The sequence below is a fragment of the Rutidosis leptorrhynchoides genome, chromosome 9, assembly GCF_046630445.1.
Source record: "Rutidosis leptorrhynchoides isolate AG116_Rl617_1_P2 chromosome 9, CSIRO_AGI_Rlap_v1, whole genome shotgun sequence".
NCBI lineage: Eukaryota > Viridiplantae > Streptophyta > Magnoliopsida > Asterales > Asteraceae > Rutidosis > Rutidosis leptorrhynchoides.
Window position 1 is genome coordinate 352,631,430 of NC_092341.1, and position 19,776 is coordinate 352,651,205.

Genomic DNA, 19,776 nt, shown 5'->3' on the forward strand with positions numbered 1-19,776 from the left:
AAGGTTGACCGAAAGGGATGAAACGGGTATGAAATACCCTAAGTTTATGCTAGTTGAAGTTAATAGACTTTAATTCACTAGCTTTATTGATGTTAGTTGAGTCTTGGCCATTTATGGGCGGTTTTGGTATAGTCGAGCTATTTAATGCATATTGGGTCATTAAATGCTCAAGTGTAAGTATTGTGGTTAATTCCACTAGTTGCGTAATTGAATGTGTACTTATGTATTAGGTACGATTGCTTTGAAGATCGGAAGTGCATAATCATCATCTTGGCGCTAAGGTGAGTGGAATAATTATGCGTATGTGTATATAATGTATTTATTTGTGTCGTATGAATGTGGCATTGTCGCGTTGCTTAAGACACCACATTGTAAAGAAGTGGATGTCGCGTTGTTTAAGACACCACATGGTAAAGAAGTGGATGTCGCGTTGTTTAAGACACCACAATGTAATGGAGTGGATGTCGCGTTGTTTAAGACACCATCCATCGTATTGAATGGCATGTGGAATCGTCGCGTTGTTTAAGACGCCACATTGTAAAGGGTGAGTGAGTCGCATTGTTTAAGACATCACCCGGGGGATTAGTGACTACGCGTTGATTAAGTAGCACTAACGGATGTTATGAACTCCAACGGTCTTGTATGTACCGTTTCCCTTGCTCGAATTGGTTAACCAAGGTTGCGTGAGTTATGTATTGAAAGTATTTATTTATGAATCGTATGCTTTTGTATTATTAGCTACTTGTGGATTTGCGGTTTATGGTATATGCATAATATTGTTGCATGATTGTCGAATTGTTAAACCGAGTATGATGTTGTGTAAGTGATGCAAGTAAGTAGATTATATATGTGTATGTATAATTATTGTGCTCACTAAGCTTTGCTTACCCTCTCGTTGTTTACCTTTTTATAGGTTTGTGTGTGGATAAGGGTAAGGGTATTACCTTGGATTGAGTTTCCCGCTTCGATGATTAAGAAGCGCTTTTGGTTTTGGCTTGGAGTTTGACCGAGACTTGGGTAGTTTAACCCCAAACACCATGCTCGTTGTGTCGTTTGGCAATTAAACTTTTGTGATCGAAACTCTAATTTGTATTAAACTTGTATTCTTACACTTAGTGGCAATTTGGGCACGTGTGGGCCCCACTTTGTAAAACTCGCTCAAACCTTAGTTATGTGCTAGTTTTACATATATTAATGTACGGTTAAAAGCGTTTTGGCTAAATGTGTCGGGAAGTCGCTCATCTTTTTCGCATTAAAGGCAACCGGCAACAGCCAGCTTTTGCGCGGCGCGCAAGCCGGGGCGCGCGGCGCGCAAACAGTCTGCCAGCAAATTTTTTTTTTTTTAGCTAAAATTTAACGAGGTTTAGTGGTGGTTGGTTTGGGTTGTTACATTTTGTTTGCGAACAAGTTTAGAATTATCTAAACTATGTTCTAGTGATTACAAGTTTAAACCTTCGAATAAGATAGCTTTATATGTATGAATCGAATGAAGTTATGAACATCATTACTACCTCAAGTTTTCTGGATAAAGCTACTGGAAATGAGAAAAATGGATCTAGCTTCAAAGGATCCTTGGATGGCTTGAAAGTTCTTGAAGCAGAATCATGACACGAAAAACAAGTTCAAGTGAGATTTCCACTCGAAATAAGAATGTTATAGTTATAGAAATTGAATCAAAGTTTGAATATGAGTATTACCTTGTATTAGAAAGATATCTTACTGTAAATAAGAAAGATTTCTTGAGGTTGGTTGATCTCTCTACAAGATTGGAAGTAAGCTAGCAAACTTGGAAGTATTCTTGATTTTATGAAACTAGAACTTGTAGAATTTATGAAGAACACTTAGAACTTGAAGATAGAACTTGAGAGAGATCAATTAGATGAATAAAATTGAAGAATGAAAGTGTTTTTAGGTGTTTTTGGTCGTTGGTGTATGGATTAGATATAAAGGATATGTAATTTTGTTTTCATGTAAATAAGTCATGAATGATTACTCATATTTTTGTAATTTTATGAGATATTTCATGCTAGTTGGTAAATGATGGTTCCCACATATGTTAGGTGACTCACATGGGCTGCTAAGAGCTGATCATTTGAGTGTATATACCAATAGTACATACATCTAAAAGCTGTGTATTGTACGAGTACGAATACAGGTGCATACGAGTAGAATTGTTGATGAAACTGAACGAGGATGTAATTGTAAGCATTTTTGTTAAGTAGAAGTATTTTGATAAGTGTCTTGAAGTCTTTCAAAAGTGTATGAATACATATTAAAACACTACATGTATATACATTTTAACTGAGTCGTTAAGTCATCGTTAGTCGTTACATATAAGTGTTGTTTTGAAACCTTTAGGTTAACGATCTTGTTAAATGTTGTTAACCCAATGTTTATAATATCAAATGAGATTTTAAATTATTATATTATCATGATAATATGATGTATGAATATCTCTTAATATGATATATATACATTAAATGTCGTTACAACGATAATCGTTACATATATGTCTCGTTTCAAAATCATTAAGTTAGTAGTCTTGCTTTTACATATGTAGTTCATTGTTAATATACTTAATGATATGTTTACTTATCATAATATCATGTTAACTATATATATATATATATATATATATATATATATATATATATATATATATATATATATATATATATATATATATATATATATATATATATATATATATATATATATATATATATATATATATATATAGTTTTTACAAGTTTTAACGTTCGTGAATCACCGGTCAACTTGGGTGGTCAATTGTCTATATGAAACCTATTTCAATTACTCAAGTCTTAACAAGTTTGATTGCTTAACATGTTGGAGACACTTAATCATGTAAATAACAATTTCATTTAATATATATAAACATGGAAAAGTTCGGGTCACTACAGAACCTACCCGTTAAATAAATTTCGTCCCGAAATTTTAAGCAGTTGGAGGTGTTGACGTATCTTCTGGAAATAAGTGCGGGTATTTCTTCTTCATCTGATCTTCTCGTTCCCAGGTAAACTCGGGTCCTCTACGAGCATTCCATCGAACCTTAACAATTGGTATCTTGTTTTGTTTAAGTCTTTTAACCTCACAATCCATTATTTCGACGGGTTCTTCGATGAATTGAAGTTTTTCATTGATTTGGATTTCGTCTAACGGAATAGTGAGATCTTCTTTACCAAAACATTTCTTCAAATTCGAGACGTGGAAAGTGTTATGTACAGCCGCGAGTTGTTGAGGTAACTCAAGTCGGTAAGCTACTGGTCCGACACGATCAATAATCTTGAATGGTCCAATATACCTTGGATTTAATTTACCTCGTTTACCAAATTGAACAACGCCTTTCCAAGGTGCAACCTTAAGCATGACCATCTCTCCAATTTCAAATTCTATATCTTTTCTTTTAATGTCGGCGTAGCTCTTTTGTCGACTTTGGGCGGTTTTCAACCGTTGTTGAATTTGGATGATCTTCTCGGTAGTTTCTTGTATTATCTCCGGACCCGTAATCTGTCTATCCCCCACTTCACTCCAAAAAATTGGAGACCTGCACTTTCTACCATAAAGTGCTTCAAATGGCGCCATCTCAATGCTTGAATGGTAGCTGTTGTTGTAGGAAAATTCTGCTAACGGTAGATGTCGATCCCAATTGTTTCCGAAATCAATAACACATGCTCGTAGCATGTCTTCAAGCATTTGTATCATCCTTTCGCTCTGCCCATTAGTTTGTGGATGATAGGTAGTACTCATGTCTAGATGAGTTCCTAATACTTGCTGTAATGTCTGCCAGAATCTTGAAATAAATCTGCCATCCCTATCAGAGATAATAGAGATTGGTATTCCATGTCTGGAGACGACTTCCTTCAAATACAGTCGTGCTAACTTCTCCATCTTGTCATCTTCTCTTATTGGTAGGAATTGTGCTGATTTGGTGAGACGATCAACTATTACCCAAATAGTATCAAAACCACTTGCAGTCCTTGGCAATTTAGTGATGAAATCCATGGTAATGTTTTCCCATTTCCATTCCGGAATTTCGGGTTGTTGAAGTAGACCTGATGGTTTCTGATGCTCAGCTTTGACCTTAGAACACGTCAAACATTCTCCTACGTATTTAGCAACATCGGCTTTCATACCCGACCACCAAAAATGTTTCTTGAGATCCTTGTACATCTTCCCCGTTCCAGGATGTATTGAGTATCTGGTTTTATGAGCTTCTCTAAGTACCATTTCTCTCATATTTCCAAATTTTGGTACCCAAATCCTTTCAGCCCTATACCGGGTTCCGTCTTCCCGAATATTAAGATGCTTCTCCGATCCTTTGGGTATTTCATCCTTTAAATTTCCCTCTTTTAAAACTCCTTGTTGTGCCTCCTTTATTTGAGTAGTATGGTTATTGTGAATCATTATATTCATAGATTTTACTCGAATGGGTTCTCTGTCCTTCCTGCTCAAGGCATCGGCTACCACATTTGCCTTCCCCGGGTGGTAACGAATCTCAAAGTCGTAATCATTCAATAATTCAATCCACCTACGCTGCCTCATATTCAGTTGTTTCTGATTAAATATGTGTTGAAGACTTTTGTGGTCGGTATATATAATACTTTTGACCCCATATAAGTAGTGCCTCCAAGTCTTTAATGCAAAAATAACCGCGCCTAATTCCAAATCATGCGTCGTATAATTCTGTTCGTGAATCTTCAATTGTCTGGACGCATAAGCAATTACTTTCGTTCGTTGCATTAATACACAACCGAGACCTTGCTTTGAGGCGTCACAATATATCACAAAATCATCATTCCCTTCAGGTAATGACAATATATGTGTCGTAGTTAACTTTTTCTTTAACAATTGAAATGCTTTCTCTTGTTCATCTTTCCATTCCAATTTCTTCCCTTTATACGTTAATGCAGTCAAGGGTTTTGCTATTCTGGAAAAGTCTTGGATGAACCTTCTGTAGTAACCCGCTAGTCCTAAAAACTGGCGTATGTGTTTCGGAGTTTTCGTGGTTTCCCACTTTTCAATGGTTTCGATCTTTGCTGGTTCCACCTGAATACCTTCTTTGTTCACTATGTGACCGAGGAATTGAACTTCTTCCAACCAAAATGCACACTTTGGGAAACTTAGCATACAGTTTTTCTTTTCTCAGCAACTCTAGCACTTTTCTCAAATGTTCTTCGTGCTCTTGATCATTCTTCGAGTAAATAAGTATGTCATCGATGAAAACAATGACAAACTTATCAAGATATGGCCCACACACTCGGTTTATGAGGTCCATAAACACAGCTGGTGCGTTAGTCAATCCAAACGGCATAACCATAAACTTGTAATGACCGTAACGCGTCCTAAAAGCAGTCTTTGGAATATCATCCTCCTTCACCCGCATTTGATGATATCCAGAACGTAAATCGATCTTCGAATAAACAGATGAGCCTTGTAGTTGATCAAATAAGTCGTCGATTCTCGGTAGTGGGTAGCGGTTCTTGATGGTAAGTTTGTTCAACTCTCGGTAGTCGATACACAACCTGAATGTACCATCTTTCTTCTTGACAAACAAAACAGGAGCTCTCCACGGTGATGTGCTTGGTCGAATGAAACCAAGCTCTAAAAGTTCTTGTAATTGGCTCTGAAGTTCCTTCATTTCACCAGGTGCGAGTCTGTATGGAGTACGAGCTATTGGTGCAGCTCCCGGTACAAGGTCTATTTGAAATTCAACGGATCGGTGTGGAGGTAGTCCCGGTAATTCTTTCGGAAATACATCGGGAAATTCTTTTGCGACGGGAATATCATTGATGTCCTTTTCTTCGGAATTGACTTTCTCGACGTGTGCTAGTACAACATAGCAACCTTTTCTTATTAGTTTTTATGCCTTCAGGTTACTAATAAGATTTAACTTCACGTTGCTCTTTTCTCTGTACACCATTAAGGGTTTTCCTTTTTCTCGTATAATGCGAATTGCATTTTTGTAATAAAAGATCTCTGCTTTCACTTCTCTCAACCAGTCCATACCGATTATCACATCAAAACTCCCTAACTCTACTGGTATCAAGTCAATCTTAAATGCTTCGCTAACCAGTTTAATTTCTCGATTCTGACATATATTATCTGCTGAAATTAATTTACCATTTGCTAATTCGAGTAAAAATTTACTATCCAAAGGCGCCAATGGGCAACTTAATTTAGCACAAAATTCTCTACTCATATAGCTTCTATCGCACCCGAATCAAATAAAACATAAGTAGATTTATCGTCAATAAGAAACGTACCCGTAACAAGCTCCGGGTCTTCCTGTGCCTCTGCCGCATTAATATTGAAAACTCTTCCGCGGCCTTGTCCATTCGTGTTCTCCTGGTTCGGGCAATTTCTAATAATGTGGCCAGGTTTTCCACATTTATAACAAAGTACATTGGCATAACTTGCTCCGACACTACTTGCTCCGCCATTACTCATTCCGACACCATTTGTTCCTTTCGTTCTGTTAACCCCTGGTCCGTAGACCTCACACTTCACCGCACTATGACCATTTCTTTTACACTTGTTGCCAAATTTGGTGCAGAACCCCGAGTGATACTTTTCACACCTTTGGCATAGCTGCTTCTGATTGTTGTTGTTGTTGCGGTTGTTATTGTTGTTGGGATGATTGTTGTAGTTGTTGTTATTGTTGTTGTTGTTGTTGTTGGGCCGTTTGTTGTAGTTGCGATTGATGTTGCGATTGTTGGGATAGTTGTTGCGATTATTGTTGTAATTACTATTGTTGTTGTATTAGTGATTCTTATCACCGTTTTCCTCCCACTTTCTTTTGACTTGCTTCACATTGGCCTCTTCAGCCACATGTTCTTTAATTCTTTCCTCAATCTGGTTCACTAGTTTGTGAGCCATTCTACATGCCTGTTGTATGGAGGCGGGCTCGTGTGAACTTATATCTTCTTGGATTCTTTCCGGTAATCCTTACACAAACGCGTCGATCTTCTCTTCCTCATCTTCGAACGCTCTCGGACACAATAGGCACAATTCTGTGAATCGTCTTTCGTACGTGGTAATATCAAATCCTTGGGTTCGTAACCCTCTAAGTTCTGTCTTGAGCTTATTGACCTCGGTTCTGGGACGGTACTTCTTGTTCATCAAGTGCTTGAATGCTGACCACGGTAGTGCGTAAGCATCATCTTGTCCCACTTGCTCTAGATAGGTATTCCACCATGTTAACGCAGTACCTGTGAAGGTATGCGTAGCGTACTTCACTTTGTCCTCTTCAGTACACTTACTTATGGCAAACACCGATTTGACCTTCTCGGTCCACCATTTCAATCTGATCGTTCCTTCGGTTCCATCAAATTCTAAAGGTTTGCAGGCAGTGAATTCTTTATAGGTGCATCCTACACGATTTCTTGCGCCGTTAGCTGCATTGCTAGATTCGGAGTTATTGTTAGTATGTAGCGCAGCCTGTACTGCGGCTATGTTTGCAGCAAGAAAGGTACGAAATTCCTCTTCGCTCATATTCATGGTTTGTCGAGTAGTCGGTGCCATTTCCTTCAAATAGTTAAATGAAACAAGTTAATCATACAGAATATTAAGAGTAGTCAATAGTATCTCGTAGCATAATATGAACTCATTTATAAAAGCTTTTTCTTCATATTAGCGTTTTATAAGTTTAAATTTCGGGTAGTACCTACCCGTTAAGTTCATACTTAGTAGCTAATATACAATTCAACTACTACAATTCTATATGAAAAACTGATTATAATAATATTTCGCGTTCAAACTTTTTCACAATATTTTACAAACTTACAATACCGCTTATTTTACATATAACATGAAATATAGCACACAATAACTTTGATACAAGATAGTTGTGAAGATAATTCTAGCTAGTACACAAGTCGTTCAGCAAAGGCAATAAAGACACGTAATTCATACGTCCAGAAACAAGTCATGCATTCTGGTTTTACTAGGACTACTTCCCATCCTTGGTCTTATGGAACATAACCGTTATGGCCGTTGATAAGACAGCGTGTTGTAACGTCGTCAAAGGGACGGGGGTTACGTAATGTCCAACAGTCCCGTAACAATCTAAAAACCTTGTTTCTCACCCCAACTACTGAGTCCGTCACTTGTGGGAACGTTTTGTTTAATAGTTGTAGCCCGATGTTCTTGTTCTCACTTTGGTGAGAAGCGAACATTACTAACCCGTAAGCATAACATGCTTCTTTATGTTGCATGTTAGCCGCTTTTTCTAAATCACGAAGCCCTATATTCGGATATATTGAGTCAAAATAATTTCTTAACCCGTTGCGTAAAATAGCATTTGGGTTCCCCGCAATATATGCGTCAAAGTAAACACATCGTAACTTATGGATTTCCCAATGTGATATCCCCCATCTTTCGAACGAAAGCCTTTTATAAACCAAGGCATTCTTGGAACGTTCTTCAAATGTCTTACAAACTGATCTCGCCTTAAATAGTTGTGCCGAGGAATTCTGACCGAATGTAGACAAGATTTCATCAATCATGTCTCCGGGTAGGTCTCTTAAAATATTGGGTTGTCTATCCATTTTGTGTTTTTATATTGTAAAATAGACAAGAGTTAGATTCATAAAAAAATACTTATTAATACAAGCAATTTTTACATATATCATAAAGCATAAGCACACTATTACATATATTACACCACACGAATACAACTATCTTATTCCGACTCGCTCGTTTCTTCTTCTTCGGTTTTGGTTCGTTTTGCCAAGTTTCTAGGGATATATGATGTTCCCCTAATACGAGCCGTCGTTTTCCACATTGGTTTAGAAAAACCTGGTGGTTTAGAGGTTCCCGGGTTATTGTCACAACTTAAGAAATACGGGTGTTGACGATACATATAAAGTTCATCAGGTTTGGAATCAAATTTCTCTATTTTTATGCCCTTTCCCTTATTGTTCTCTTTTGCCTTATTAAATTGTGTTGGGGTAATTTTTATAACATCATCGGAATCCTTGTCGGGATCCAATTCATCGGAGAATTGGTAATCCTCCCAATACTTTGCTTCCTTGGCGGAAACACCATTGACCATAATTAACTTTGGTCGGTTGGTTGAGTATTTTCTTCTACTTAACCGTTTTATTATTTCCCCCACTGGTTCTATTTCTTCTTCCGGTTCCGATTCTTCTTCCAGTTCCGATTCTTCTTTCGGTTCCGACTCTTCTTCTGGTTCCTCTTCGGGAACTTGTGAATCAGTCCACGAATCATTCCAATTTACATTTGACTCTTCATTATTATTAGGTAAGTCAATGGGACTTGTTCTAGAGGTAGACATCTGTCACATAATATCAAACACTTTAAGAGATTAATATATCACATAATATTCACATGTTAAAAATATATAGTTTCCAACAAAATTTGTTAAGCAATCATTTTTCAAGTAAACACGGTCGAAGTCCAGACTCACTAATGCATCCTAACAAACTCGATAAGACACACTAATGCAAAATTCTGGTTCTCTAAGACCAACGCTCGGATACCAACTGAAATGTCCCGTTCATATTGATTATAAACGTTCCATATTAATTGATTTCGTCGCGAGGTTTTGACCTCTATATGAGACGTTTTTCAAAGACTACATTCATTTTTAAAACAACCATAACCTTTATTTTATCTATAAAGGTTTAAAAAGCATTACGTAGATTATCAAATAATGATAATCTAAAATATACCGTTTACACACGACCATTACATAATGGTTTACAATAAGAATATATTACATCAAAAATAAGTTTTTTGAATGCAGTTTTTACATAATATCATACAAGCATGGACTCCAAATCTTGTCCTTATTATAGTATGCAACAGCGGAAGCTCTTAATAATCACCTGAGAATAAACATGCTTAAAACGTCAACAAAAATGTTGGTGAGTTATAGGTTTAACCTATATATTATCAAATCATAATAATAGACCACAAGATTTAATATTTCAATATACATCCCATACATAGAGATAAAATTCATTCATATAGTGAACACCTGGTAACCGACATTAACAAGATGCATATATAAGAATATCCCCATCATTCCGGGACACCCTTCGGATATGATATACATTTCGAAGTACTAAAGCATCCGGTACTTTAGATGGGGTTTGTTAGGCCCAATAGATCTATCTTTAGGATTCGCGTCAATTAGGGTGTCTGTTCCCTAATTCTTAGATTACCAGACTTAATAAAAAGGGGCATATTCGATTTCGATAATTCAACCATAGAATGTAGTTTCACGTACTTGTGTCTATTTTGTAAATCATTTATAAAACCTGCATGTATTCTCATCCCAAAAATATTAGATTTTAAAAGTGGGACTATAACTCACTTTCACAGATTTTTACTTCGTTGGGAAGTAAGACTTGGCCACTGGTCGATTCACGAACCTATAACAAATATGTACATATATATCAAAGTATATTCAAAATATATTTACAACACTTTTAATACATTTTGATATTTTAAGTTTATTAAGTCAGCTGTCCTCGTTAGTAACCTACAACTAGTTGTCCAACGTTAGATGTACAGAAAAAAAAATTGATATATATATTATCTTGAATCAATCCACGACCCAGTGTATACATGTCTCAGGCTAGATCACAACTCAAAGTATATATATTTTTGGAATCAACCTCAACTCTGTATAGCTAACTCCCTCATTACTGCATATAGAGTGTCTATGGTTGTTCCAAATAATATATACACATGGGTGGATATGATATGTCAAAACATTTGCATACGTGTCTATGATATCCCAAGATTACATAATATATTAGAATACATGTATAATACAATATAAGTTAGCTAGAATATGATTAATATAGATTTGTTACCAATTTTCACGTTGCTACAATAAGAAAAATTATCCAATCTTGTTTTACCCATAACTTCTTCATTTTAAATCCGTTTTGAGTGAATCAAATTGCTATAGTTTCATATTGAACTATATTTTATGAATCTAAATAGAAAAAGTATAGGTTTATAGTAGGAAATAAAAGTTACAAGTCATTTTTGTAAAGGTAGTCATTTCAGTCGAAAGAACGACGTCTAGATAACCATTTTAGAAAACATACTTCCACTTTGAGTTTAACCATGATTTGTGGATATAGTTTCATGTTCATAAGAAAAATCATTTTTCCAGAAGAACAACTTTTAAATCAAAGTTTATCATAGTTTTTAATTAACTAACCCAAAACAGCCCGCGGTGTTACTACGACGGCGTATGTCCGGTTTTACAATGTTCTTCGTGTTTTCAGGTTTTAAATCATTAAGTTAGCATATCATATAGATATAGAACATGTGTTTAGTTGATTTTAAAATTCAAGTTAGAAGGATTAACTTTTGTTTGAGAACAAGTTTAGAATTAACTAAACTATGTTCTAGTGATTACAAGTTTAAACCTTCGAATAAGATAGCTTTATATGTATGAATCGAATGATGTTATGAACATCATTACTACCTCAAGTTTTCTGGATAAAGCTACTGGAAATGAGAAAAATGGATCTAGCTTCAAAGGATCCTTGGATGGCTTGAAAGTTCTCGAAGCAGAATCATGACACGAAAAACAAGTTCAAGTAAGATTTCCACTCGAAATAAGATTGTTATAGTTATAGAAATTGAACCAAAGTTTGAATATGAGTATTACCTTGTATTAGAAAGATATCCTACTGTAAATAAGAAAGATTTCTTGAGGTTGGATGATCACTCTACAAGATTGGAAGTAAGCTAGCAAACTTGGAAGTATTCTTGATTTTATGAAACTAGAACTTGTAGAATTTATGAAGAACACTTAGAACTTGAAGATAGAACTTGAGAGAGATCAATTAGATGAAGAAAATTGAAGAATGAAAGTGCTTGTAGGCGTTTTTGGTCGTTGGTGTATGGATTAGATATAAAGGATATGTAATTTTGTTTTCATGTAAATAAGTCATGAATGATTACTCATTTTTTTGTAATTTTATGAGATATTTCATGCTAGTTGCCAAATGATGGTTCCCACATGTGTTAGGTGACTCACATGGGCTGCTAAGAGCTGATCATTGGAGTGTATATACCAATAGTACATACATCTAAAAGCTGTGTATTGTACGAATACGAATACGGGTGCATACGAGTAGAATTGTTGATGAAACTGAACGAGGATGTAATTGTAAGCATTTTTGTTAAGTAGAAGTATTTTGATAAGTGTGTTGAAGTCTTTAAAAAGTGTATGAATACATATTAAAACACTACATGTATATACATTTTAACTGAGTCGTTAAGTCATCGTTAGTCGTTACATGTAAGTGTTGTTTTGAAACCTTTAGGTTAACGATCTTGTTAAATGTTGTTAACCCAATGTTTATAATATCAAATGAGATTTTAAATTATTATATTATCATGATAATATGATGTATGAATATCTCTTAATATGATATATATACATTAAATGTCGTTACAACGATAATCATTACATATATGTCTCGTTTCAAAATCATTAAGTTAGTAGTCTTGCTTTTACATATGTAGTTCATTGTTAATATACTTAATGATATGTTTACTTATCATAATATCATGTTAACTATATATATATCCATATATATGTCATCATATAGTTTTTACAAGTTTTAACGTTCGTGAATCACCGGTCAACTTGGGTGGTCAATTGTCTATATGAAACATATTTCAATTAATCAAGTCTTACCAACGAGCTTCTAGCTCAGTGGTACCCGATGCCTTTGATCCCTGGGCCCACAGTGGGGGCAGCTTTGACCAATAAAGGCGCAAGTTCGATTCTCAGTCTGGGCGCCCCGCATGGAATTATTTTCCCCTCCGGGGGGGGGGGGGGGGGGGGGATATGTGAAGTGCTTCGGGGGACTAGCTAGTTGGGGTAAAGATCGCCTTGCCGTCACTGTGGTACCTGGGAGGAGGTGCTTTTCCGGCACAGGTCCCTTTCGGGGTGGGATTGGTGGGTGCAACGGCACACAGAGTTAGCGTGTCTATGCCAATATACACGTTTTGACCAATTAATCAAGTCTTAACAAGTTTGATTGCTTAACATGTTGAAAACACTTAATCATGTAAATAACAATTTCATTTAATATATATAAACATGGAAAAGTTTGGGTCACTACAACTACTAGTTAGACACACCAATGCAAGACCTGGTTCGCTAAGACCACCGCTCTGATACCAACTGAAATTCCCCGTTCATACTGATTATAAACGATTCACAATAGTTGATTTCATTACGAGGTACTTGACCTCTATATGATACATTTTACAAACATTGCATTCGTTTTTAAAAGACAAACTTTCATAACATCGAAAGTTGACGGCATGTATACCATTTCATAATATATCCCACTATAATTGACTTAATAATAATCTTGATGAACTCAACGACTCGAATGCAACGTCTTTTGAAATATGTCATGAATGACTCCAAGTAATATCTCTAAAATGAGCAAATGCACAGTGGAAGATTTCTTTCGTACCTGAGAATAAACATACTTTAAAGTGTCAACCAAAAGGTTGGTGAGTTTATAAGTTTATCGTAAATAATAAAATTCATCATTTTGATAGACCACAAGATTCAAATACAGTACACCTATATCGTGTACGAAACCATTTTTCATAATGCTTAGTAGAGTAGGTTCGTATCCTTTTCTCCCCCGTAGGTTGCCTCGCGATTTTTAAATAATCGTGCACATATCTCGTGCACAAAACTAATACACATAACCTGTGTATAAAAATCATTCTCTTGATACATAACATTCATTTCGATTTCATTGCTTAACATGGTAACCGACCTTAACATATAATGCGCATCAATAATATCCCCAAAACAGAACATCTCGTCTTTATAATATATAATCTTCGAAGTACTAAACACCACGCCCACTAGCTCTTCCGTCTAGTGAACATTCTAGGTGGGGGTGTTAAACCCGGTAGCTACCTTTAGGATTCGCGTGAATTAGGGCCATACCCGATTCTAATTCTTAGGTTACCAAGCAATGATAATCAGGGGAAAAATATTCACATCAATTGGTGGCAATTATCATATCCACATAATTCAATAATAATCCACGGAACTTCTTCCTGCATAATAATTCATTCGAGAAATGTTTTGCTTGTGTCTTTCTCGTCAAACATTTATAAAAAACATTTCATGTATTCGCAGTTCTAAATATATTTCAAAAGCAGTTGTAAAAACAGCGCATGTATTCTCAGTCCCAAAAATGTAAAGAGTAAAAGGGAGCAAATGAATTCACTATTCTGTATTTTGTAGTAAAAATACATATGACGACATTGAACAAGTGTAAGGTTGGCCTCGAATTCACGAATCTTAGAGAAGCCTTTAAAAAAAATTGCACCAAGCAGGGATCGAACTCGAGACCTCACGCTAACCAACATAACAGCCTAACCAATGATCAATTTCTGATTTTTCTGAATATATCCCATTCTAATTGTAAATAACCCGGCTTATTTTTCTGTTTAAATTTTCTCCTTCAACTTCAAAATTGGATCGACCAAGTATCAATCTTAACAGAGTTTAATTCAATTGTTTAGAACTTGTAATTGATTAACAATAAACGTAATGATTTATATACATTAACAGAAACGAAAAAGAAATAAAAAAAAATACCACAGACACAAAGAACACCTTTCTAACTCAATCGTCAATTTTGAATTTGAAGCTGTTTTAGGCTACGATGATAATATGAAAGATGTTTCAAATCGTTATTAGAAACTTTCTGTATCCTTAATTTATCTTAAAACATCAAATTGAACTTGAATTTTTCGATGAACAAACCTGTTGACTTTTGACAATCAATCTTTGACTCCTAAATTAGAACTCGAAAATATAAATTGGAACTTGGGGTTTTGCAGATATCTTTAGTAACAAATTCCTAACAAAACTGTATTTATAATTTTTGAAATTCGTTACAAAATTTAGCTGTTTGAAAAATGAAAGTAAAAACAGGGCAGTCGACTGGTTCCTCGATTTTCTGTTAAATTCAATTTAATTAAGGCTGTAAAAGGAAATTGTAAGTGACGGTTGATTATATAATGTCAATTGGTATCATATACAACTGGAATTGATTGACTTTATAGCCTAATTGAATCGACATCCAATGTTCACTCAAACAGAAGAAAAATAAAAACTAACGATTTAATTTGTACTAACTTTGTTTGTTACTGATTAAATGGAATCGATTTGTACCAGAGGGTAGACACAAAACAAAATATGATACAGTTTGATAGTCAAGTGTAACTGATTTTGATTCCATCCTTGTTTGATCCGTAATTAATTTTTATAAAATAATAAGTATATTATTAATAATATTAATAATAATCCAAGTACTAATAATAGAAATAATAATACTGATAATAATATCACTAATACAAATAATAATAATAATTACATATATTAATAATAATAAATAAATAATATTGATATTAATAATAATCAAATGATAATAATATTAATTTTATAAATACTTTATTTTCTAATAATCATAATGATCATGTTTGTAATTATAAATATATAGACAAAAATACTATAATCATTAATAATAATAATATCGAATAATACAGTGTAATAGAAAATATCGATATGATAATAAGGATAATTGGAGACTTTTAAATAAAAAGATAGGTTTAAAAATGATAAACATAATAGAAATGATAATAATAGTACTATTAATGATACTAATAATAATGCTAATTATAATAGCACTCATATTATTAATGTTGACAATATTAAAAATAACAATTTTTACTTATCAAATTTCATATCTATTATTGATTTTTACTAACAATATTTATTTTAATAAAAGTAATAACATTAATAGTATTTTAACTTGCAATTAAATTTGATATATCAATATTACATATTATTAATCATGTATATTTTAATAATTATAACATTTAATAGTTAAACCTTTTATATATTGTAATATACATATCCAAATAATTACTTATAGAAGTCATATACACTTATATATAGTTTTATTTTAATAATATTATTATTACCATGTATATTATTTTACATATTTAGTTCTAATGATTAAATTTTATTATTTCCAATTATTATATATATTTACATTTATATGTGTATTATTTCCAATTATATATATATATTTATTAATAAATAATATTTCGTGAATCGTCGAGAGCAGTCGAAGGTCAATTGAATATATGAAACAGTTCAAAATTTTTGAGATTCATTTAAATAGACTTTGCTTATCATGTCGAAACTATATAAGAATAAAGTTTAAATTTGGTCAGAAATTTCCGGGTCGTCACAAATGTAATGCGTCTGATTGGTTTGTTGACACTGGCACCTCTGTTCACATGACTCCTTTGACCCCTCATCTTGATGTTGCAGCTCCTTATCATGGTAATGAAACTGTCACTTTTGCTACTAGTGATCATTCTTCTATAACTCATATTGATAAACCAAAACTATCTCCTCATATTTTTCTTATGGATATTCTTGTTATTTCTAATATTAACATTAACTTACTTTCTATAAGTAAACTCACTCAGATAATCATGTTGATGTTTTGTTTTCTAATCCTTTATCATATGTCCAAAATCGCCAAACCAAAGAACCGCTAGCTCAAGGAAGACATAGAAATGGTTTATATGTACTTAAGAATAATCAACAAGCATTTTGGCCAAGATTTCTTCAAAACGCCATAAAGCTTTTTTTGAATTATGGCATAGTTAATTAGGTCATGTATCTCACGATATTATTCATTGTGATTTGTGGAGACATTTACCAGTTACTTCTGCTAATGGTTTTAAATACTGTGCAATTTTTATTGATGATGATCATTCTAGGTTTACGTGGTTTTATACTACGAAAGCTAAGTCTGAATTCTACACTATTTTTGCGGCTTTTATTGCTTTGGTTCAAACTCAATTTTCTTGAAAACTCGATAATTTCCAATTAGATGGTAGTACTGAGTTTACCAACAATGTTGTTCGTACCTTGCTATCGACTAATGGTACATATCATTGTCTCATTTGTCCGTATACTCCACAACAAAACGGGCGAGTTGAACGTAAATATAGACATATAACTAAAATTGGGTTAGTCATGATGTTTAATTCTCACGTTGTTGCTAGTTATTGGACATATGCATTTAGTTCGGCTGCTTTACTCTGGTTACAAGCATCGAGTATTTTGCTATGCTTAGTCTCGTCATCAAAGCATCTATTGTTCATGTTATTTATCCTTAGCCATTCTAAATAAACGGCCTTTTCATCGGTTTGATGTAAAGAATGCCTTCTTGAATGGTCACTTGACAAGCACATGTTTATATGGAGCAATCTCAAAGTTTTGTCGATACTCGATTTCCTAATCATGTTTTTTGTCCAAAGAAAGCTTTATATTGGTCTCAAACAAGCTTAAAGGGCTTGGTTTCAACGGTTAAGTTCATTCCTAATTTATCTTGGCCACACATGCAGTCGTGCGAATACATCATTGTTTGTCTTTAAGAAAGATTCATGTGTAATTTATCTTCTTGTCTACGTTGACGACATAATTCTTGCCGGTAATAATGATTCTCTTCTTCATTTTTTTATATCTCGACTACATAAGAAATTCCACATTACTGATCTTGGAAAGCTCAGTTATTTTCTTGGTCTTGAGGTATCTTATCGTGACTCCGATATATTTTTAAGCCAACCGAAATATGCTCATGAGATTTTAGCGCGTGCTCAGCTTATGGACATCAAACATGCTGCCATGCCTCTATTAGTTTCGGCTTATTTTACTAGCCACGGTAAACCATATTCGAACCCCACTTAGTATCGTTCCTTAGTTGGTGCAATCCAATACCTTACTATTACGCGACCAAATTTGTCATATGCTGTAAATCAGGTTAGTCAGTTTCTTCATGTGCCCAATTCAAGAACATTTGTCGGATGTCAAACGGATCTTACGATATGTTAAAGGTACTTTCGCATATGGCCTTTCCTTCTTACATTCTCCATCACCGAATATTCCGGGGCATTCGGATGCTGACTGGGCCCATTGTATTGAGACTCAACGATCAACGTATGGTTACTCTATTTTCTTTAGTGGTAATCTTGTCTCATGGTGTGCCAATAAGCAACCTACCGTTTCTCGTTATACTTGTGAGTCTGAGTATCGTGCTTTAGCCAATACTGCTGCTGAAATTATCTAGCTCACTCATTTGCTTCAAAAACTCCATGTCTTGACATGCGGACGACCTACTTTCTCGACAATCAAAGTGCTCTTTTTTATGTCAAAATTCGGTATCACACAAGCGAGCTATACATATCGACATTGACTATCACTTTGTTCGGGAATTGGTGCTCTCCGAAAAACTACACGCGCAATATGTGTCCACTCATTTGCAACTAGCTGACATCTTCACCAAGAGTCTTCCGCAACCTCTATTTAAAACATTCATAGCCCTAAAAAAATATTCATTAAAACATTTATAAATTAAATCACGGTATCTGCTTCAAATTAATTACCATTTACCATCGATAAATAAAATTGCCTCATCCTCGTGATATACACGTATAAGATCATCACACCATGTAAAAGACATCTGAAGTATCAACAAATAACATCACAACACATATTTGATTTTATTTTTTCATTTTAATATATATATATATATATATATACACATATATACATATATACATATATATACACATATATATACATATATATTTATATATACATATATATATATATATACATATACATATACATATACATATATATATATATATATATATATGTGTGTGTGTGTGTGGCTATTTTTCTGACAAAATCAATGAAATGGTCCATGTGGTTTGTATCAAAATGCTGATTTAGTCCCTGTATTTTTTTTACTGATTTCATCCTCGTGGTATGTCAATGTTGTTGATTTAGTCCCTATTTCTGACGGACGTCTAATTTAGCCGTTAAGTGGACACATGTGACAAACACGTGATGGGTTAATCTGTCTTTTTAAACCCTCACATGCTACTGGTTGACCGTATGAGGGTCCTTGCAACCACATGAACACTTTCTTCAACCTAATTTCAAAAACATAAAACCCATCTCTTCCATAAACACAAAAACACAACTTCATCTATTTCTTTACCCTAAATTCAATTAAAGCCCTGATTATTGATTCATCTTATTCAAAAACACAAAACCCATTCAAAATCACAAATTCATATCAATCTAAATTTCAACACCAGATCTATTTTTCATATATAGGATGCTAATTCGCACCTGTAAAACACGTCGTTTTCTGCGAGAACCGGCTGTTGAATTGTCGTTTCCGACGAGATCGCCGGAGGTTGAAGGAAAAAGGTTGGCGGCGGCTGCGGCGACGAACTAAGGTCACGATTGAGGGTTGATTCCGTTGCTGAAGGGTGTGTTTTTGTTTATTTCTTTCTTCGATATCATGTGTAATATGAAAGTGTGTGTATGTTAATTCTTTTGGAACAGAGCTGAAAGTGTGTATCTTGTGCAACAGATCTAAAATTTGAGAACATAAAGAGTTTGTTAGCTTTTCATGTGGAATTAATTTTGTAGGATGGAATTAGATTTTGTAATTTGGATTTTGTAATTGGATATTGTAAATTTGATTTTGAGTTCCTGCTCCTCAAACCCATTTTCAATAAACCCATTTTTTAAATTGGTTTTAAGTTGTTTCAGTTTTCTGAATGGGTTGAAAGTTGATTAAATGTAGTTTATGTTTGTTAATTAATATG

At 34.2% G+C, this 19,776-nt stretch overlaps 1 protein-coding gene across 1 annotated transcript in view; it reads left to right on the plus strand.

Annotated features, from left to right (window-relative positions):
* The window catches only part of LOC139869204 (uncharacterized mitochondrial protein AtMg00810-like), a 38,254-nt gene extending 20,036 nt beyond the window's left edge, over positions 1-18,218 (plus strand). The window contains exons 2-3 of the mRNA XM_071857524.1: positions 17,497-17,813; positions 17,917-18,218. Coding sequence (XP_071713625.1) covers positions 17,497-17,813; positions 17,917-18,218 — 619 coding nt within the window. The remainder of the gene's footprint in view (positions 1-17,496; positions 17,814-17,916) is intronic.
* The last annotated feature ends 1,558 nt before the right edge of the window (positions 18,219-19,776 follow it).